This window comes from Kogia breviceps, chromosome 20 (genome assembly GCF_026419965.1).
Source record: "Kogia breviceps isolate mKogBre1 chromosome 20, mKogBre1 haplotype 1, whole genome shotgun sequence".
Taxonomy (NCBI): Eukaryota; Metazoa; Chordata; class Mammalia; order Artiodactyla; family Physeteridae; genus Kogia; species Kogia breviceps.
The window spans coordinates 19,259,858-19,282,473 of NC_081329.1; the positions used below are offsets into that span (position 1 = coordinate 19,259,858).

Here is a 22,616-nt window from a genome sequence, read left to right on the forward strand (position 1 = left end):
TTGGTGGCCACGTGGAGGTTCTGGGAGAGTGGCACACCTGCACAGGGCATGAAAGCTCCGCCCCTTCCCACACACCTGTCCTACACAGCTCTTCCACCTGGGTGTTCGTCTGTGTCTTTTATCATATCCTTTTAAAATAAACTGGTAAACAGTAAATAGACTGTTTCCCTGAGTCTGTAAGCCGCTCTAGCAAATTAATGAAACCTGAGAAGGGATCGTGGGAACGTCTGATGTATATAGCCAATTGCTCGGAAGCACAAGTGACAGCCTGGCTTTGCTATTGGCGTCTGAAGTGGGATGAGGGCGTTCTCGCGGGATGGAGCCCTTAGCCTGTGGAAGGTGATGCCATCTCCCAGTAAATGGTGTCAGATTTGAGTTATTAAATTGTAGGACCCCCAGCTAGTGTTGCACAGAATGGCTTGAAACTCCCACACAGTAGCGTCCTTAGCGTTCTGAGTGTGATGGTTGTGTGAAAGGAGAGACACACTCAGTAGTGTAGGTTTTTGCTACACGAGTACCGTATTATTGTTTTTAATGTTCATGAAGAGTACCACAGGCTTTAGAGCCAGGGTTATTATTATCACTTTGTAGATGATTAAGTTGTGTTTCTACATCTTAGCAAAATTTTTATCATTGAGTATTGGTATTAGAGTCTCATGTGTGTTCATTAGTTGTCATGTGGCCAGAGAGAGTTCATGGAGTCTCTCTAGTGTCTAAATTATTAGAATTTTGGCGTTATGTCTGTTTGACATAAAATTGAGTAACTTCAGAGTGTAAAAGTTACCTAGAGACACTCCAACATCATTTTGTAATTTTACAGATAATTTTACAAATGAAGGAATTTGAGCATAGAAAGGTGATGTAACTAGTACAGAATCACAGTTAGTGGAAGAGCTAAATGTAGGATCCAGTCGTTGGACTTTGGTCCCCAAGTTCCTCCTTAAAATGTGAGGAATGAGTGAAGGAGCTCCCTCTGAGGGAGGCCTGTCCAGGATATCATCAACTAGAGCAAGAATTCAGCATTCATAACACTGAGAGGCTGCAGGTAGTAATTCTGAGGAGAATAAGAAAAGTATATTGACTTGCATTTGACAACTCTGACTTTACTTTCTCTAAACTTATTTGCATTTGTAGCCATTGCAAACCTAACCAGAGCATTAGAAATATGTTTTTATTGGCAGAGATCTTATTTTTCAAATAGCGTCATTTTGTAACTCTGTTACCAAGCTATCAATTTAATCTACAAAATCGATTAAAATTATGTTTTGATCCTTTCTTGGTTTTTTGTTTTGTGGGTTGGTTGGTTGGTTGTTAGGTTGTGATTCATTTATTTTGGTTTGTGGTCTAATAACAGTGCTGCCTAGGATATGGCAAGTTTGCTAATGATGCTAATTACGTTTACATGTTATTTAGTTTTTCTTTTTTTTTAATCACTGACACTCCACCTTGATGTTGAACTGCTCATTATACCACAGAGCTCAGAAATATGCTCCTTTTGGTACAGGAAGTATGTCCACTTAGCATGTAGAATTAGCATGGGTTTAGTTCCCTTTAGACATTTTATGTTCGACTGTACAAAAGCACAATGAAAATAACCAGGGTTCAGAAGGTGTTTTTATAGAGCAGAAATAATGAGCCTGATTCTCTGACTCACAGGTTACAGATGGATCCCACAGTCAGGATAGCAAGAGAGGAAGAAAGAAAACAATCTTCTCTTGCCTGTTGGTCGGGAACAGTTGTAACCTCCTTGTTTCTTCTATCCCCAGAGCCTACTGCATCCTGGAGAACAGAGCTGCCCCCTCAAGCCCCTGGGCACCGACTTCCCAGCCTGACCGCTGTTCAGCCAAGCTCTTGTGATGCAGCACAGAGGGCGAGACGATTCTCAGGAGCCAGAGCCTGGAACAGCTGCCAGGCAAGGCCTCCTTTCGTTGGCTCTTCCCCTCCTGTGGGTACGAGGGGCTTCTCCGAGCTCGTAGACCCTGGCGGGATCCTTGTGATGATCATCTCGAGCAAAGGAGCAAGTGAGTTTTTGTTTGTTTTTTACTGTCAATTATTGTTCATCCATTTAGGGCTGAGATTGAGTTTTTAAATCATTGTAGATGACTTTGAAGAAGCTAAGGGCCAAAAGACAGACTTTTCCCCAAGGTCTGTAACCAGCTAGTGGCAGAGTTTGCATTCATTCCTCTTTCTACCACACCACCCTTTATTTCTTTCTCTCTACAGTGTCTACATGCTAGTTGCTCAATAGATAGTTACTGGTTTAATTTGATTCCGCTAAGTTAATCATCATATGCGTTAACCTCATCATAGCATTTGGCTCGGCCGCAAATCTTATGCCCGGGGAGTAACTCCAGCTCAGACACGAGCTCCCTGCACCCTCCTCTGGAGGCCAGCTGGAGCTGTGGGAAAGCTCAGGCTCCCATTCCTGCATCCTTGAGACCTGGCAATGGTGCAGCAGAGGAGAACCACCCTCCATGACCGTCTGACCAACCCCTCTGGGTTTTGTTCACCTTCTCTGGGAGCTGTTCATCCATCCTAGGGTGTGGAGCTGAAAGCAAATCAGTCAGTCAATTCGTGGTCAAGGAACATTTTCTGGTGCCTCATCTGCGCCTGGTAGAGTGCTGGGCACTGGTAATATAGCGATACAAGGTGTGCTCTTTCCTGCAAGGAGCTCAAGGATGGGGGGATGTGGCTGGCCGGGCCCGAGCAGAATGCAGACCTGCCTTATCTAAAAGTAGGTAGAGCCTGGAGAGCCAGCCTGATGTTTACAAGGCAAGTTCATGAACTTCCCCCCAAGCCTGTGACTGGTGGTTTCCTTTTCCCACCCAAGACTCCTGTTGGGGCACCTCTGTGAGGACTGGGTGGTGCAGTGGGAGGTGAGGCCACTCTCATGCCTGCCTGCACAGGTCTCCCCGCTGTCCGAGAGTGGAGCGTTCCTACGAAACCTTTCCTAAGCCGAAATGGCGTAAAAGGAAGAAGCAATTACCTTAGGACACATCTTATTAACAGATGCTCAAAATATATCAAGCTGAAGCACAGATGCCCACAGACACAGTTCAAAGCTTATGGTGGCTTGATGCTGAGATGCTGAGCGTGGTTCCCAGGGAAGGAGCCTCGTGGGACCACTCCAGGTGCAGGGAGGACATGCTGCCTCTATAAAGGGTTCTGCAAAACGCACGCTGAACGCTATTTTCGCTTTTTGCCTTTTTTCGTAAAAAAGAATATCCTCTTCAGACTTATTTTGGTTACGGAAAACAGGTACTAATGTAGGCCTTTTGTAAAAGCGAAGTGTTTAAGTGGTGTAAAGTGAATTTTCGAAAAGCCAGCAGATCTAGATCTAGATCTGTTACACAGCCTCATTACAGATTTGAATTTCACAAAAGTAAAGCAACTTAAATCCTATTTGTCATTCCTTCCCATCTTGGATCTCGAACCAGCTATTTATTGCCTGGTGCAGGTCATTCGGAGTCAGTAGGGTGGGTAAGAATAATTTGCACTTTCGCAGGAGTAAGAAGAGTGGGATAAAGGTCGGCTTTCCTAGCCACCAGGAGGCCTGCTTCAATTTTTTTTTTTCAATTCTTTTCCATTGTGGTTTATTATAGGATATTGAATATAGTTTCCTGTGCTATACAATAGGACCTTGTTGTTTATCCATTCTATATATAATAGTTTGCATCTGCTAGTTCCAAACTCTCAATCTAACCCTCCCCTGCACCCCTCCTTGGCAACCACAAGTCTGCTCTCTGTGAGTCTGTTTCTGTTGCGTAGATAAGTCCATCCGTGTCATATTTTAGACTCCATATATAAGTGATATCATATGGTATTTGTCTTTTTCTTTTTGACTTACTTCACTTAGTATGATAATCTCTAGGCCCATCTATGTTGCTGCAAATGGCAAAATTTCATTCTTTTTTATGGTTGAGTAATATTCCATTGTACATATGTACCACATCTTCTTTATGCGTTCACCTGTCCATGGACATTTAGGTTGTTTCCATGTCTTGGCTATTGTAAACACTGCTGCTATGAACATAGGGGTGCATGTATCTTTTCGACTTATAGTTTTGTCCAGATATATATCCAGGAGTGGGATTGCTGGATCATATGGTAGCTCTATTTTTAGTTTTTTGAGGAACCTCCATTATGTTTTCCATAGTGGCTGCACCACTTTACATTCCTACCAACAGTATAGGAGGGTAACCTTTTCTCCACGTCCTCTCCAGCATTTGTTATTTGTAGACTTTCTTTTAAATAAATCTATTTATTTATTTATTTATTTTTGGCTGCATTGGGTTTGCATTGCTGCGCGCGGGCTTTCTCTAGTTGCAGCGAGCGGGGGCTACTCTTCGTTGTGGTGTGCATGTTTCTCATTGTGGTGGCTTCTCTTGTTGCGGAGCACAGCCTCTAGGCAAGTGGGCTTCAGTAGTCGTGACACGCTGGCTTCAGTAGTTGTGGCACGTGGGCTCAGTAGTTGTGACACACGGGCTTAGTTGCTCCGCGGCATGTGGGATCTTCCCGGACCAGGGGTCGAACCTGTGTCCCCTGCATTGGCAGGCGGATTCTTAACCACTGCACCACCAGGGAAGCCCTGTAGACTTTTTAATGATGGCCATTCTGACCAGTGTGAGGTGGTACTTCATTGTAGTTTTGATTTGCATTTCTCTAATAATTAGCGATGTTGAGCATCTTTTCATGTGCCTATCTCAAGAGGCCTGCTTCTTGCCCTCCACGTTCTAGCCCAGAGCAGCCAGACTCTGTGCCCTGAGTGCACGTGGCATTGTGGGAGGGGACTGAGGTAGAAGACCTTGTGCCACAACCAAGTCCCCCTCTTGGCCAACACCAAATGGAACCAAACACAGATCAATCTGGAGAAGGTTTCGATGGAGGAGAATGTGGTTCAGGTTGCCTAGCTGGGAACAAAGGCTGAAGCTTAAGTGCTCGTGGTGGCAGTGACTCTAGCCCCTCCTGAGCCTTGTCCCAGCTGCTGTGCTGTCACGGCCATTCTCGGAAATCCCAGGGGTCCCTCCCCATTCATTCCGTGGGGAGGTTCCGAGGAAGGGGAGTCCCAGCAGTGGTGGCCTTTCTTCTCCAAAGGCGAGCACCACATCTAGACTTGTAGCAGGCGGCTAAGGCAGAGCTGGTGGGAATCATTCACTACACTATCACCCAGGACATGCTAGTGGGCCAGTGGGGAGTCTCCATTACTGCAGAGATGAGATGCTGTCACCATCAGATGGTGGAGCTGGTGAGTCAGGAACAGAACCTGGTTTTGAAAAGAGACCTGAGCCTTTGCTAGGGCAACGGGCACAAAGGCCGGTCACAGTGATGTCATCTAAGCTGCATCAAATTAAGGAGCCCTGAAGAGGTCCAAGGCTGAGGAGGGTGTGCCCTTCCTCCCTGGGCACGGAGGGGAGGGGAACTCCTATTCAAAAATGATTCGGGGGCTTCCCTGGTGGCACAGTGGTTGAGAGTCCGCCTGCCGATGCAGGGGACACGGGTTCGTGCCCCGGTCCGGGAGGATCCCACGTGCCGCGGAGCGGCTGGGCCCGTGAGCCGTGGCCGCTGCGCCTGCGCGTCCGGAGCCTGTGCTCCGCAACGGGAGAGGCCACAACAGTGAGAGGCCTGAGTACCGGAAAAAAAAAAAAAAAAAAAAAAAAAAAAGAGTCGGGGCTTAGGAACCTGGACCAGCATTGTCACTTGTGATCACTTGAGCTCTGTGTCTGACCCTTGGGTCGCTACAGAAGCCAAGGGCTGAGGAGGCAGGGGCAGTAATGTGCTTTGTAGAGTACAAGGCAGCCCGTTGAGTGCTGGCGTGGCTCCCCATGCCCCCCCCCACCCCAGCTGTGGCTAGGAGCTCTCCAACCCGCAGTGTTCCTTGCCCCCCGGGGGACCTTGTCTATATCCCTTGAAGAGGCCCCTCGCTGATAATGAGTGAGGCAGTGGAACAGCATCTGCCACTCCGTTGTACCCTTATTCTGAATACCCTTTGCACATTTGCAAGCCCTCAAACCTGGACTGGATTTGTGAGTTCTGCGGGAATCATGTATAGAGCAGAAAACTATTCAAGTTCGGTAAGAGCTGGGTGGGCGATCCACACCTGCTTTCACAGAAGTGGGTACCAGTGACACCTAACCCAGTCCCAGGTGGGCGACCCGAGGCTCTCAGCTCATGCACTGAATTGGGAGAAATGAGAAGTTATTCAAGAGAAGGTGGCTGGGGACGGATGCGTAGAATAAAGGCATTCCAGGCAGGAGGGACAGTGTGATCAAGGGTGTGGAGTTCAGGGAACTGGTGGTAGGGTTGCTCAGTCTTTAATGACAAATAAAGACGCTCAGGAAGTTTCTAGAGTGAATTGTCTATTAAGGTATTCAGTCATTCAACAGACATGTATTGAATGCCCACAGTGTACAAGGCAAAAGGCATTAAAAAGGTTAATAAGGCTTGAGAGAAAGAGGTGAGGGAGTTTAAGAGGTACAAGCTTCCAGCTGCAAAATAAATGAGACATGGGTAAGAAATGTACAGGGTGGGGAATATAGAAAAAAAGAAAAAAGAGGTGTATATGTTAAATGTGTCCAGTTTTGTTGCAGAGCAGTTGTACCCCCATAAAGCTAAAAAAGTTTTCCCTAATGTTAAAAATTGAAAAAAAAAAAAGTTGATAAGGCTTATTCTCTGTCCTCAAAGAACTCACAATTTAGCAAATATTATTTATAAAGGAACAGATGCAATGATAGACGTTAGAACACAATGTTACAGGAACATGAAGAATGGACTGATTACTTGTGATTAAGCAAGTCAGGAAGGCTTCACAGGGGAAGAGATTTTGAAATTATCAAATAGAATGGGAAAGGGACATTTGCATTGCCAAGATGTTTAAACATGTCCAGACTTATTTTAGTTTGCCCTATTTGCGAGAATGCTTCAACTCTCGAGATGCTTATAAATTAGATGCTAATTAATGAAGTGAAAATGATGCAGGGAAGAGATCCAGATTTCTTTTAGAATGGCAGGGTAGAAAAGAGCTCCTTTCTAACGTTAAGTTATGCAGATAAAACTAACTGCATTTATAATTGTAAGAGAATTGGGAATGTTATTTAATATGTAAATATATTCTAACGGAATATTTATAATGCCAACAACTTTTCTATCTAAGATAATGTATATTTATCATCATGATGCATTTCTAGTTTTTTTGAAATAATTTTCTCAATATTAATGTCTTTCTTCTCTCGTACATAAATATAGTATATTTGCTCTAGCACAGTTTCTCAAACTTGATGGGCCCTGCTCTGCTTTCATTTTCTATCCCTGCTTTAAAAAAAAAAATGTATTGGGTTATAACATACATACCTGCACATATCTTATTAAGGATATCATTCAATAAATTTTTACATATGGATGTATTTATGTAACTACAATTTAGATTAAAATACAAAGCACTTCCAGAACCTTCCAAGGCTCCTTCCTGCCATCTCCCAATTACTACAAAACTCTGCAGAGGTGACTACTGTTGTGAGTCTATCACTGTGGATTAGCTTTGCCTGTTTTTGAACTTTATATAAATGGACTTGTAGAGGATGTACTTTTTTGAGTCTGGCTACTTTTGCCAATATTATGTCTCTAAGGCTGAACCATGTCCCAGGTAGTTTGTTCTTTTTCATTGATGTGTTGTTATATTTTATTTATGAATATACCAAACTTACATATCTGTTTCTGTTGATGGCATATTTCCAGTTTGGGGCTATCACGAACAAGTCTTAGAGATGTCTTTGGTGGACATATGCATTCATTTCTCCAGAGTAAGTAGAGGAGTGGAATTGCTGGGTCATACCATAGATGTATGTTGGACTTTAGTAGAAACTGCTACTGAGTTTTCCAAGTGCAATGATTTAAACTTCTCCCAGCTGGAATGAGAGACTTGGTAATCTCAGTGTTTTTAATTTTAGCCATTCTAGAGAGTGTATAATATAGCTCATTGTTTTGATTTTCATTTCACTGATGACAGTGTTGAGAACCTTTTCATTTGCTTTTTGGCCATTTGGATATCCTCTTGTGAAAGCCCTACTTTAATATTTTGCCCACTTTTAAAAAGTTGGGTTGTCCTTTTTTCATTGAACTGTAGGGTTTCTATTTTACCATGAGTCCTTTGACAGATAGGTGTATTGCAAATGTCTTCTCCAGGTCTGTGGTGTGCCTTTCACTCTCTTAATGCTGTCTTTTTGTTGGAAAGAAGTTCTTGACTTTAATAGCATTCAGATGGGTCAGTGGTTAGTGCATCCTGTCCTTTTAAAGAAATATTTGCCTCCTCGAGAGAAAAATTCTAATGAGATGAAGACAAAAATTCTAAAATCTCTCATAGAACCCTCAAGCCTCTGTGAATACAAATTTAGAGTCCCACTTGAGAGCCATGCTCTCATATATTGTTACAGAACATTCTATCCACAGATAGACAGATCGCCCCAAAACAACACCAAAATACAAACATGGTAGGATTCCATTTTAAACCAAATAGGCAAGAGGTTTTAACTTTAAAGGAGCAGCTATTCAGAACTATAAATAAATATAATATAGGTAAATATATAAAATAAATATTTTTGCTCCACTGTGTTTCAAAGATTCAATAATATGAAAAATTTCTGAAAAAAAGAGTGTGAGATGAGAAAATTAATTCACTTTAAAGCATTGGAGCAAAACCTTGGTCCTTCCCCTCTATGCCTAATAAGGCAAACTCATCTCTCCCTTTGACCTACTTTTATCACTACTTCAACACACACACACACACACACACACACAAATACTTGTCCCAAGGAAAGAACACAGCTGAGATATTTATGGCTTCTGAAACCTGCTCTAACTTGACAGTCCACAAACATAACAGATGGTCTATAATAACTGAACTGTTGTTGAATGTGTCTTCAATGGTTAATTACACACTCATTTCTTAAAGTTTAAAACATATGGAGAGTCATTATTCCCACTAAAAGGAACATACTCATATTTTCATATTCTAGTAAGGAATATTATCATATAATTTTAGATAGACAGATATAGATAGATGGTAGAGAGCAAGGTAGATAGATAGATAACAGATTTCAAATAATTAGGCATATTTAAACACAATTACCATTTGCTATATCGAACATAACTTTTCTAACTTTCAAGTTTCTGAAAAGCTGATAAATATCAGGGTCTTGGGTAGTAGCATGCCTTTCTTCATGATACCCCAAAATTCAGAGTACTATTTCTATATGGATTCTTCGTATAAATGGGAGTTTCATAATCTACAGAACATTTCTCTCTCTAGCAAGGTTCCAACTAGAAATAAAGAGACACACCAAGAGTTTATACACCTTAACGAGGGTCAGAGCAAATCACTGAAATATTTGAAACTGTATTTTAAAACTTGGCAGAGAGACCTTCTCTTAATGTTCAGACAAAGATAATTCACAATACTAAGGCTCTGTATTTTTAGATTCAGTAGTATTTATTTATTTATTTATTTGACCACACCACACAGCTTGTGGGATCCTAGTTCTCTGACCAGGGATCGAACTCGTGCCCCCTGCAGTGGAAGCAAGGAGTCCTAACCACTTGGACCACCAGGGAATTCCCCTCTGTATTTTTTTGAGTGTGATCTTTTCCCAATTTGTCATGATTATTTTGAGAAAAAAAAAAAGAACCCTCAGTGCAAGAATATTGTCTTTATTTTTCTTCATTTGTTCATTCATTTTTAATGCTTCGTTTATAAAAGAAATTTTGTTCATATGTGAATAATAAATGCAACCAAGGGTTACATATGCTTTGACAGAGTGGGGTGTGGGGAGCAGTGAGCCTCAAATGAAGAAGGTCATTCCATTTGGGGTGGGGAGGGATTTCGGAAGGCTTTGTAAAAGAGCCATAGAACGACTTTTGAAAGATGAGTAGGTTCTTCATTTATCCAAGTCCGCTCTTCCTCGATTTTCTTTTACTGTTCTCTTCACTGCTGTTCTGTTCTCCAAAAATGTTTTCATGGATGTCTTATCACTGGTGTAACCACAGTGGGTGGAATCTGGAAGATCCCTTTAGTCCCAATCCTGAAGAATTCACATCTTCCCCTGGGCTCAGTGTCAACAGATCACTCACCGAGAACAAAGTATATAAGAGACTGCTTAGGGTAGATGCTTGCAAGATGTCAGATCAGAGAGATACCTTGTGTTTGTAGGAAAGCTCTGGAAGTCTGACTTGGGCAGCAGAGGTACAGAAAATTTGGTCTCTTTGGTTTAGCTTTGAAATTCTAATGAAAGTTCAGTTTTCAGTCATCCATTCTGTGTTGGAGTGTTCCTTCCTGTGCTTCAGTACAGTTCATTCTGTTCTACTTGGAGCAGTACTGAAGTTCAAATAGCAAGGAGCCTAATAATGCCAGATTTCGAACAATTAGATTCCCCAGGAGTTTTAGTTCGATAATTTGGATGGATGTGAACCAGCTGAGTTGTTCTTCCTCCCGTCCAGTTCACAAGGAGACTGGTTTCTTGGGGAGGGGGCTGCATCTAGATTCCACAATGTTTTTATTTTATTTTATTTTTTTATAAATTTATTTATTTTTGGTCGTGTTGGGTCTTCGTTACTGTGCACCAGCTTTCTCTAGCTGCGGCGAGCCAGGGCTACTCTTCGTTGTGGTGCACGGGCTTCTCATTGCAGTGGTTTCTCTTGTTGCGGAGCACGGGCTCTAGGCGTGCAGGCTTCAGTAGTTGTGGCACGTGGGCTCAATAGTTGAGGCTTATGGGCTTAGTAGCTCCACGGCATGTGGGATCTTCCTGGACTAGGGCTCAAACCTGTGTCCCCTGCATTGGCAGGCGGATTCTTAACCACTGTGCCACCAGGGAAGCCCCAAGCCTCATTATTGTGAGATCCCAGAATAATAGCTTTAAAACCAATACCATTGCTGGTTCAAACTGCCATTTTGTATGATCACATGGGATGGTACAGTAGAATCCACAAGGTAATACCAAGGATCCTGGTCTTATGTTAGCCATGTTTCCTACAGTATCTCTTGGAAATGTATTGTACATTATCTGGGGCACACAGCATCCAGAAGCCACCCAGATTAGTTACATCTGAATCTGGGAGTGAAGTTGTGGGTGCTTGGGGCCCAGCTGTTTTTATAAGCATCCCAAAATTGAGAAATGGCCACTGTTTCAACTTTCCATTTGTAATGAATATAAACCAGATTACTGCTATTAATAATTTGCAACTTTGAATCCTATGTCTGGATTTAGAGCAGTGATAAACTTTATCTCTCTGCATCAGACTTTCTGGGGGTGCCCCTTGCTAAAGTGCATATCCATGGGACACGTCCACAAAAAATTCCATGTGACTGGTGTGGGCCAGGGATCTCCTTTAGTAAAAGAGAACTCCAAATAGTCTTTTGAAAATTAAAATTTCAGAACTATTGATCTAGTGATTTCTTCCCTGTTTCTGTCTGTCAAACATCAATTTGGTTGACACTTCAAATAGGGAAACATACACTCTTATTTAACATATGGCTCCAAAGGGACTTCTCCAAGGGGCCAAATGATGTAGAATCTTCACGGCCAAGGTAGAATGTTTGGATTTGATTCCAAGACTGAAAGAGATGGATTTTTTAAATAGGTCTAAAGGGAAGAAATGTGATATGATGTGATGTAATTCTGGTCTCTTCTAAGGCCCTGTACCTAACATTGTTTGTTTGTTTTCCTAACATTGTTTTTGTAATTTACACTCTTTTTGCTAAAGAAGACCCCAGGTTGTATGTCTTAGACCTGCAAAATCCTGTATCTGCCTGATGATATGGTACGTGAAGGGCCTGGCAGGGTGTCTGGCACACACAGGGTTCTCAGGAAATGGAGATGCTCCCTCTTCATCTCTGTCTTCTTCTTGAAAGTCATATCTCACCCTATTCATTTATACATCCCAATCTCTAGCTCAGTGACTGTCACCAAGGGACATTCTTGAATCACAGATAGAAAGCAGAACAGGAAGGAAGGAGAACTGACTCATCAGTGTCTTCCTTCTCTTACCACTAAGGGTACCAAATAACTGACTTTTCATTTATTTTAACTCTAGCAAATGCAGACAGTCTTGTATCGATGGATAGCAGAGCCTCCTCGATGTGTGTATGACTGGTTTTTCATGGACAGAATAAAAAGTGGTACATATGAATTTTATGGGGAAAAACATTATTACCGATTTTGTCAAAATGCTGGGAAGTCATGAAAATATATTAATAAAGGCAGTCTGTTTTGTTGATTATGAGGCTGATAGGCTGCTGACCTTTTTTAGAAAACCTTCACATTTTTTCAAAGAAATTACCTGGAAGAAATAGAAGTTCTTTTGCTCTCTCTACTCTGTATACTCTGTATAGCATCAACCACTGCGCCACCAGGGAAGCCCCTCCAAAACTGTTTTCAATGGACACAAAAAACACCGTCTCCAAATCCAGTTGGTTTTGCCACTGATTCTAAAGATAATCAATGCACATAATTCTCTAAGCAAGGTTCCTCCATAGTAGAATTGTCTTTCCAGGAATAGCAAAGCAACTGAAGAACCTGCTCAGCCTTTCTAACCAAAAATAGATATGAGGGATCTACCAGAGTACCTCTTGGCACATCTGACTCACAAATCCTTGAGAAGTTTTTAACTGAGATGAATCTGAGGGCCTGATGGAGGTTTCTCTTCAGGGCACAGTCTTTTTATATAGTTCGTGTAAACTGTGACTGCATAGATGGCATCGTGTGAGAAAGATTATTTGGGAAAGTAGACAACTGAAAAAAAAAAAGACAAGCATCTGTAGTTGTATCATAGAACAAAAGCAAGACAGGAATCAAATCTAGCTTGTAATCACATGTTGAAGAACAATTTTGAGTGAAGAAAAGGTGGTGTAGCAGAAATGATTCATTAGCCCTTAGCATCTATGGACTGATCTCCGGAGCTCCCCTCCCCCACTCCTCTCCGCTATGTAATTAAACAGGAGGAGGGGGCCCATGCAAAGGGAGGCCTGCAAAATACTTTATAACTGGGCCATTAGCCAAAGTCAGAATAGCACTTGGGAATGGTTGCAAGCCACACATGAAAACCTTCCAGTTCAACCAAACTGGGAAAAGGCTATTCCTTTTCTCTTCAGAACATCAGTTTCTGAGTAGAGGATAAAATATGAAAGGAGGCAAAGATGTGCAGGCTCATTTCATAGAGCTTTATGGGAAAAAACAGCTTACTAACCAAATTAAAGACCTCCCTCTGGAAGAGATTGCCAGTTGCAGTTTTCAAAGAATGAAGTCTGCAAGTGAAATATGCATTTAAGAGTAGGAGAAGGAAGTTAAGTTAAATTAAAAATACACTTGAAGGTAAAGTAATCTTATATATTCATTTTTAGGAGCTAAAAATATGAAAAATAGTGGGTGGAAAGTAAGTTTTTGGCTATCAGAGTAAATAAAATATCTAAAAAGATTTTTAAAAATCCACTAATGGCTTAGTAACCTTCTTTATTCTAGAGTCTTGTGATGAAACCACTTAAAACTATATGTTTGGCTTTTCCAGTTAAATGCTTCTTTTTTAGGTATTTATTTTTTATTGAAGTATAGTTGACTTTATGATACTATGTTAGTTTCAGGTGTACAACGCAGTAGTTCGATATTTTTATAGATCCCACCAAAAAACTATTAGAACTAATAAATGAATTCAGTAAAGTTTCAAGATACAAGATTAATATAAAGAAATCTGGTCCACTTCTATACACTAATAATGAACTATTGGAAAGAGAAATCAAGAAAACCATTCCACTTATAATTCAATCAAAAAGAATAAAATTTCAAGGAATAAATTTAACCAAGGAGATGAAAGAACTAGACTCTGAAAACAATAACACATTGATGAAGGAAATTGAAAACTATACAAATAAATGGAAAGATATTCTGTGTTCAGGGATTGGAAGGATTAATATTGTTGAAACGTCCATACTACCCAAAGCAATCTAGAGATTTAATTCAATTCCTATCAAAATACCCATGACATTTTTTCACAGAGCTAGAACAAATAATTATATAATTTGTATGGAAACACAGAAGATTTCAAATAGCCATAACAATCTTGAGTAAAAGGAACAAAGCTAGAGGTATCATGCTCCCTGGCTTCAGATTATACTACAAAGCTATAGTGATCAAAACAGTAAACGGTATTGGCACAAAAACAGACACGTAGATCAGGTGAACAGAAATAAATCCATACACATATGGTCAATTAATCCATGGCAAAGAAGGCAAGAATATACAAATGGAGAAAAAAAACCTCTTCAATAAGTGGTGTTGGGAAAACTTGACCTCTAAAAGAATGAAACTAGAACGTTTTCTCACACCATATAAAAAATAAATTCAAAATGGATTAAAGACCTAAATATAAGACCTAAAACCATAAAAATCCTAGAAGAAAGCATAGGTAGTATGCTCTTTGACATTGGTCTTAGCAACATTTTTTTGGAGCTAAATGCTCCTTTAAGAAAATTTCTCCTCAAAGCTAAAGATCTGAAGGAATTTGCAAAGTGGCTGTTAACATTGAAACATCATTAACTTTTTTTTTTTTTTTTTGCGGTATGCGGGCCTCTCACTGCTGTGGCCTCTCCCGTTGCGGAGCACAGGCTCCGGACGCGCAGGCTCAGCGGCCATGGCTCACGGGCTTAGTCGCTCCGCGGCATGTGGGATCTTCCCGGACCAGGGCACGAACCCGTGACCCCTGCATCGGCAGGCGGATTCTCAACCACTGCGCCACCAGGGAAGCCCAAACTTTTTAAAAAGTGTTTGATCACAAGAGATACTAAGACCGGGTAGGACTGGCTAAGAGAGATGGCTTCTCAGACAGAAAAGGGAAAATTAAGCAGAGAGGGGAGAATGAGCTGCGGTGGTGATACCTTTGTCACCATTGACCTCTCCATCTGTGGAGTGCTCCTATTTTGACTGTTGGGACAAGACATTCTCTTGATTTTCTTCTCTTCTCCCCACAAGCAATGTTTCAATCTCCAATGTAGGTTCTTCCACTTGGCCCAATATGAACGCTCTTCTCTTTTATTTACTTCTCTTATGGAATTGACTGGAAAACACACAGCCTTCTCTTAGGTCCATGCTATAAACTCCAGTTTTAAAAAATCAAATTCCATGAATATTTTTATGTTCTGCAGTTTTCGTCTCAGCATCTATAACGTTTTAAACTATGCCTATATAATGCCCCAAAATATCCTTAATGAGTAAAAAAATAGTGGAATTATGATTTTGATCTGGACATGCTTTCAACATTGTCATCCCAATGGAAGATTCATCCAAAATGGCAAAAATGATTGCTCTTTTGTATTTCATTTTATTTCATTTTAGGGTAGCCTTCAACTACTAACTTTCTTTCTTTTTTTGAAATTTAAACACTATTTTTATTTTTATTGATATTTATTTTTTGCCTGCAGTTTTTTGTCTTTTTAAAAAAATTGAAGTATAGTTAATTTACAATGTGTTAGTTTCAGGTGTACAGCAAAGTGATTCAGTTATACATACATATATATAAATCTGTTCTTTTTCAGATTCTTTTCCATTATAGGTTATTACAAAATACTGAATATCTTGTGCTATAACGCAGGCCCTTTGGGTTATCTATTTTATCTATAGTATCAACTACTTACTTTCTTAATGAATAGTGTGCAGAAGTGATTGGCAAGTGTGATAGACATCACCATGGCAACTCTTCATAAGGGAAATTGATGGCTGAGCAAGTTAAGTGTTTGTATTAAGAGCTTAATAACCCCCAGGCTGTTATTTCAGGTTCTGTGGGTTCCTCAGGATTTCAGAGGAGGGATAATGAATCAAATATTTTATTAGTTCAGAAAGCCTCACCCACAAAATATGTATTTATTACTTTAATTTGTTCTTTGGCTGCCGCACAGTTTAGCATGATCAAAATTTTTTTTCTGTCAGTGGCATTTGCATCAAGAGCTCTGACCAAATATGACCTCAGTCAGTGCTAGATTCCAGCCAACACACACTGGGTCAGACACTGAAAGGATCACACCCTGTTCTTCAGTTTCTCCCTCCAAGACCAGCTACATAATTCTAAAGGCTCAGTGCAAAATAAAAATTGGGAATCATTTGCTGAAAAATTATTAAGAATTTCCAGACAATGAAAGCACAGCATTAAATAAGCCAAGTCCCTTCGGCACAACTGTACAGGTTGTCCATCCGCAAAGGCAGCTGGACTCCCCCTGTCTCCGTTCCCTTTCCTTCCTTCATCGAGGCTGCTGTTTTCTTCTCTCCTCCTCATTTGCAAGAAGGTGAAGGAAAGTAGCTAGAATCTTCCCCAGGCAGTAGAGTCTTACTGAGTCCTCATTATTCCAAATGAGAGAAAAGAAAAAGCTGAGTGCTGGCTATCCAAAACGACTAACCTGAAAGAGTCAGAAAACACTGCCCTGAAAGGAGCCCTGCCCTGGCAGGGATGAGACTGAAGAGCCTTTGGGGCTTATTCCATTTTTAAAAATTTTTAGAACTCTGTGAAAATGGGTAAGTATATCTATATTTATCATATACCAAATCTGGGTTCTGGTTGTTTTAATAATAGGAGAAAAGTATCTATGGTTTAGATCAAGCTATTGTCTTTTTCCTTTAAGTATGTTGACATTAACAAGAAAAAAATGAAAAGTTCTTTTAAAAAATATTTGAGAACCAGTCTCATCGTAATTCTGTGGTATGGGTACAAGAAAGGCAGTTGTGGTTGAGGGGTTTGTCTCTGACGGAGTATAACTTAGTATTGCCCTAAATGTACCCTGCAGATTGCTAGTGTTCCATGATTAAAAAAAAAAAAAAAAAGGACCCCATACTCAAATAAGACTGGGAAATGCTGCTCTAGAGATCCACCTAAAAGTCTCCTAGATGTCCTGCCATTTAAAAAGGAAACAAAAGGGCTTCCCTGGTGGCGCAGTGGTTGAGAATCCGCCTGCCGATGCAGGAGACACGGGTTCGTGCCCTGGTCCGGGAAGATCCCACGTGCTGCGGAGCGGCTGAGCCCGTGAGCCATGGCCGCTGAGCCTGCGCGTCCGGAGCCTGTGCTCCGCAACGGGAGAGGCCACAGCAGTGAGAGGCCCGCATACCGCAAAAAAAAAAAAAAGGAAACAAAAACACAAAGAAAATCTATAACCCACTTGTTCTTTGTAGAATCCAGTTTTGCCCAAACACATTAATCACAGAATGCTTGCTTTGTGTAATAACTATTAAAATCCTGGTGTTGATCAAGCACGCTTTGGGAAATGCTGATTTAATGAATCCATGGAGATCATAGGAAGCGATTTTGTATCACTGATCACCTTCTAGATTCCAGCCACTGTTTTACGCGACTGACGTGCCTTGACTTAAAGAGAAGAACCAGCCCCCAGAGGTGCTTATCACGATCCTGATTTTATATACAAGGTGACCACGTTAAGTAATTGCCATGGACACACAACTTCAGGTGGCATAGGGTTTTGAACTACTGTCTGACTCTAGAGCCCAGAGCCCCTTCCTCTACAGCACTCAGAATTTACTAACAGTGGAAACAAAGCAACATAAAGTATTTATAACACCTTATGAATGCATGCCCTCAGTTCTGAAGGTTGAGGCTTCTTTCATAAGCTACGTGGAATTCTCTTGACAGATTTTTCACAAATGAAACAATGAATCTGCCTTCTCTTGTGGCTTGCCATCTGTTACGAAGCCCAGGAGAAAAATCTTTCTCTTCACAGCAAAGCTAGGCTGAACAATTGTACCAAGTAACTAAGGTGCAGAACGCAGAATACCTCGGTGGAAAATCACAGCTGATGCACTGGTCTACATACTGTTAAATTGAAACTAATACTGAGAATGTTGTACATCTCACTAGGTTCATTCCAGAGATAAACGTGTTAGGAGCTTAGCCTTTAGCGGACGCGCAGGCTCAGCGGCCATGGCTCACGGGCCCATCCGCTCCGCGGCATGTGGGGTCTTCCCGGCCCGGGGCACGAACCCGTGTCCCCTGCATCGGCAGGCGGATTCTCAACCACTGCGCCACCAGGGAAGCCCTACTTTTTATTCTTAAAGCTGAAAATGAACTTCGCTGTTGAGCAGCCTTTTTCACTCTGTCTGAAATAATTCAGTGTTTTTAGACTTGCTAGTTTCTCCAAATTTTCAGGAAAACTTAATCTGTAATTGGTGAATCATTGCACATATTAATATTAAAGGAAGTATTCCATAAATAAAGCCAATCTGGAATAGAGGCTGCATCAAGTAGGTACTTGTGAAAACAGCCATAAAGAGGAACACATGGTAAGAAGGGTAGAATAAAGGGACTGCTCAGACCAGAGGTAACAGTGAGAGAAGACTCACTCAGAGAAAGCTCAGTTCATGTTAGCACTTGAGGGATAAGTCAGGATTAATTAAAGACACCAGGTGGATTGGCTGTAAGGCAATCTGTGTGAAAACACTGACATCTAAGTAGGAAGCGGTAGACCCAAGATTACAAGAGAAACTCCTTCTCCTAGAAGCTGGGGTGCCTGGGCACTGAATCTGAGAACAGCGCGCCTTCCCCATTTCTGGTGTTAGGGTGAGATAGCATCACCCACACAGGACTGTTCTCGAAAGAGCGACACCACCATGAAGTCACCACACCAGAGGCAGCAGCTGGGGGTCAAGATGGGGGGACAAGAGCCAGAAAAGCTCCTTCTGGAACACACAGGAGAAGAACCTTTGAAAACTCTCAGAAAGACCTGAGGGGATTCTTGAGGGTGGCTAATTTCTAGCAATCAGTCAATTAGAGACTCTACATGAAGTGTAACTCTGTTACAGAGGCAGGCTGGAAAAGGAAGCAGTATGTAATGACCTAGTTTTGGTTGCACTGGTTATGCTGGCTGTGGTTTCTGTCTCTCCAGCCCCTACTGCTCCTGTAACAAAGTCCTCTCCACCTGACCAGGGGTGTGGGCGCATGACCCCAGCTTGGCCAATCACAGAGTAGGTAATGCATGCCCATAGGCCTCTGTGATTAGAACAGGTATGAGCACGTAACCAGGACGGAGACTGTTAGGATATATCCTTGAACTTGTTAAGAGTCGGATTCAAATAAATAGTAACAAAACGTTTTTAATATAGTTGAGGAAATGTAGATGCTGACTGGACATTTGATGATATTAGGGAATTACAATTCATGTTTTAGGTGTGATGATACTATTGTCCTTATCCTCTAGGTATACATACTGAGGTATTTAGGGATGAAATGATTTGAAATCTGAAATCTGAATCTAAATAATCAAAATAATTTAAGGGAGTGAGGGTAGATGAAAGAAAATCATCCATGAAGCAGGATGATTGGCACATTGCGTGTTGTTACTCTATTTCTATCTCTACTTCTGTGACTGTTCACATTTTTTTCATAATTATGAAAGGAAAGAAATTCCTGAGATTTTATCCACTGAAACTGGAAGAGAGAAGCTCTGTTTCCTCTTAGATCATTATATTTTGAACAACATCTTGTCCACCAGTGGAGAAAGCCCATCTTAATAAATGGTGAGACAATCCTGCAGGGGAAATAGAGACAGTGCATGGACGATGAGAGAGGGGTGACTCACACGTGATTTTGCAGGATTCACATGGGAAGCTGATCACAAAATAAAGCTGATCACATATAATCCCTTTGTGTAAAATGCATGCTTGTTTATGTCAAGAAATGTATATTTCTGGGCTTCCCTGGTGGCGCAGTGGTTGGGAATCCGCCTGCCGATGCAGGGGTCACGGGTTCGTGCCCTGGTCCGGGAAGATCCCACATGCCGCGGAGCAACTAAGCCCGTGAGCCATGGCCGCTGGGCCTGCGCGTCCGGAGCCTGTGCTCCGCAACGGGAGAGGCCACAGCAGTGAGAGGCCCGCATACCACAAAAAAAAAAAAAAAAAAAGAAATGTATATTTCTATGCATAGACTACTACACTGGAAGATAATATATAATTCAAATGCATTTATACATTGCAGTTCATATGTTGCATATATACACACATATATAAAATACTGTATTTAAATCTTTAGTCCATCAGGACTTTATTTTAGAACACAATGAAAAGCATATAATGTTTTTTGGTCCCCAAATAATTATCCCAGGATCATTTATTGAATAATTCACAATTTTCCCCCCAGTTTGATACGCCGCTTTAGTAAAATCCCCAATACTTAGGTCTGTATAATCCATTATGTTCTTTTGATCTGTATATTTTAGCACATGTTTAACATTGTGTTAATTATTATGCTATATGGTATGCAAAATCTGAAATTTCAAGTTCCCTCTTGTAAAGGACATTCTCATTTTTCAGTATTTTAAATGCCTTCCTGATGTTTTATTTTTTCAGGTAAAATTTAGAATAATCTTGTCAAGTTTTTAAAAATCCTATTGAAATTTAGATTGTAGTCACATTACATTTATATATTGTTTGGGGTGATTTTAAGGATGTTGAATATTTTAATAAGCTTTCTGAAAATTACATAGTTTATATATAGGCCTAGATAAGAGAATTCAAAATGCATAGTACTTCTGATTTCCTTTTTGGAACAACTGCCATGACTTTTTTTTTTTTTTTTTTTTTTTTTTTGCGGTACTCGGGCTTCTCACTGCCGTGGCCTCTCCCGTTGCGGAGCACAGGCTCCGGACGCGCAGACTCGGCGGCCATGGCTCACGGGCCCAGCCGCTCCGCGGCACGTGGGATCTTCCCGGACCGGGGCACGAACCGGCGTCCCCTGCATCGGCAGGCGGACTCTCAACCACTGCGCCACCAGGGAAACCCGTGCCATGACTTTTTATAATTCCGAGTTCTTCATTTGATGTTTCTACTAGATATTTTTGTACAAGGTTTTACTTTATTCCCATTAGCATGGGTAATGCAGATTTGTTCCACCGATGTAAATTTATTTGAATGGTATTCATCTCTATTTCTAATGTATGTTTGTGTTTCTGACAAATTCTATCGAAGCCAGGTCTTGCATTTTTCACTTGCATCACGACTGTGTTCCCAGAGACAGAGCAGATGTATAAATATTTGGGAATTAGGCTCCCCCTGCTGGTAGATTTAGCACCTTCTAAAGCATTTTACTCTCAGACTCTTAAAATCCAATTCTGTTTTATCACATCTTGGACTTAAGAGATTGAAGTGTTTGCTGACTCCTCTGCTACATGGTCTGCATGGATGTTGATAGGAAATTTAGAAAGCCATATAATTAACTCTAAAACGTGCAAACCAGGAACTAAGAAAGAGGAGAGATCACTATAGTGGTGTGCTGGTAAGCGTTTAACAATTAACACTCTGAAAAGCACTGATTTGTAGTGTTTGCTAATTTTTGTAGTGTAAATATCTCCATCATGGCTCATTTCAAGTTATGGATCTGAAGTCAGTGAATGTGCAGCCGGGAACAAATGCTCATAATTGGCTCGGACAAGCCAGCTCCACTACACCACTGGTTGAGGCTGGGGAAGGCTTGAACTGGATTTTATATTCTGCATAGGATATATGAGAGGCAAGAGTGCATAGCAGAAAAAAATCAAGTGCTATAAAGTTAGATCCAAATTTAAATCTTGCTCCACTGCTTTCTAGCTTTGAGCAATATGTTCTGTGAAATTGTGTTCTAGTCTCTAAAATGAGTTAATACCTCAGCTGCAAAACTATTGTAAAAATTAAACAGGGTATGTATATAAGTCACCTCAACGAAACATGTATTTCTAATAATGGCAAGTTAATTATCCACATACACACAGAGGAGGTAGGACCATCTGGACTGGAGTAAAGATAACCAGACACAGAGACGCTCACCAGATGCTGAAACGGGAGCTGTTGTACCGGCAGGCACTCATGACCTCTGACCTCGGAGAGTTTCTAGGCTAGGAAGAATCTTCTGCTCAGTTGGCTCTGAGGAATCATTCTGATTATAAAGAGAAGTACGTATTGGAGAAGTATGAAGCAGTAAGAGCAGATAAATAAGATTGTATTTCAGTTTTGGTTTTCCGCATAAGAGGCAAGAGAAGGCAATTAACTGTGGAATAATGGAGAACACTTTGTCTTGGAGTGGCGGAGGGACAGGACAGACCTGACCCCTTTGCTGTCTCCTGCTGCTGGGTGGATTTATTTCTAGTCTTCTGAAAGTTCTCCCTTTGTGAAGGCTTCTTGGTGCCAACTTCCCACCTGATAAAGACCCAAGTCTTCAGTCATTTCCTGTCTCTGTTTAAGTACAAAAAGACACGCTCTAGGGAGCTGAGGACAAGCAGAGCACTAGATTACTGGGGTGAACAGCCCAACAGCCATTCCACAGCCCAGCCTCTCAGGAATTTCAGCAGAGGACTCCAGGCAGTACTCCCAGGGAGCTGAGAAAGCTCCCTAAAACTGTATTTTAGGCGCCAGGAATATCCATTCCCAGATTCATTTCCCTAGCAGAATTTCTAGCTGGAGAAGCCTATAGAATACCAAGACTTTTTTTTTTTTTTTTTTTTTTTTTTGCCTCTGCTGTGCAATGAAAGCGCCAAGTCCTAACTAACCACTGGACTGCCAGGGAACTCCCGACCAAGACTTTTTTTAAGCATTGTCTTTTTAATAAAAAATAAACTTGTC

General features: G+C 41.3%; 1 protein-coding gene across 1 annotated transcript in view; it reads left to right on the forward strand.

Annotated features, from left to right (window-relative positions):
- Positions 1-22,616, forward strand: part of LOC136793321 (uncharacterized) — an 89,425-nt gene that overhangs the window by 41,171 nt on the left and 25,638 nt on the right. Inside the window, exon 3 of the mRNA XM_067022530.1 lies at positions 1,767-2,021. Coding sequence (XP_066878631.1) covers positions 1,767-2,021 — 255 coding nt within the window. The remainder of the gene's footprint in view (positions 1-1,766; positions 2,022-22,616) is intronic.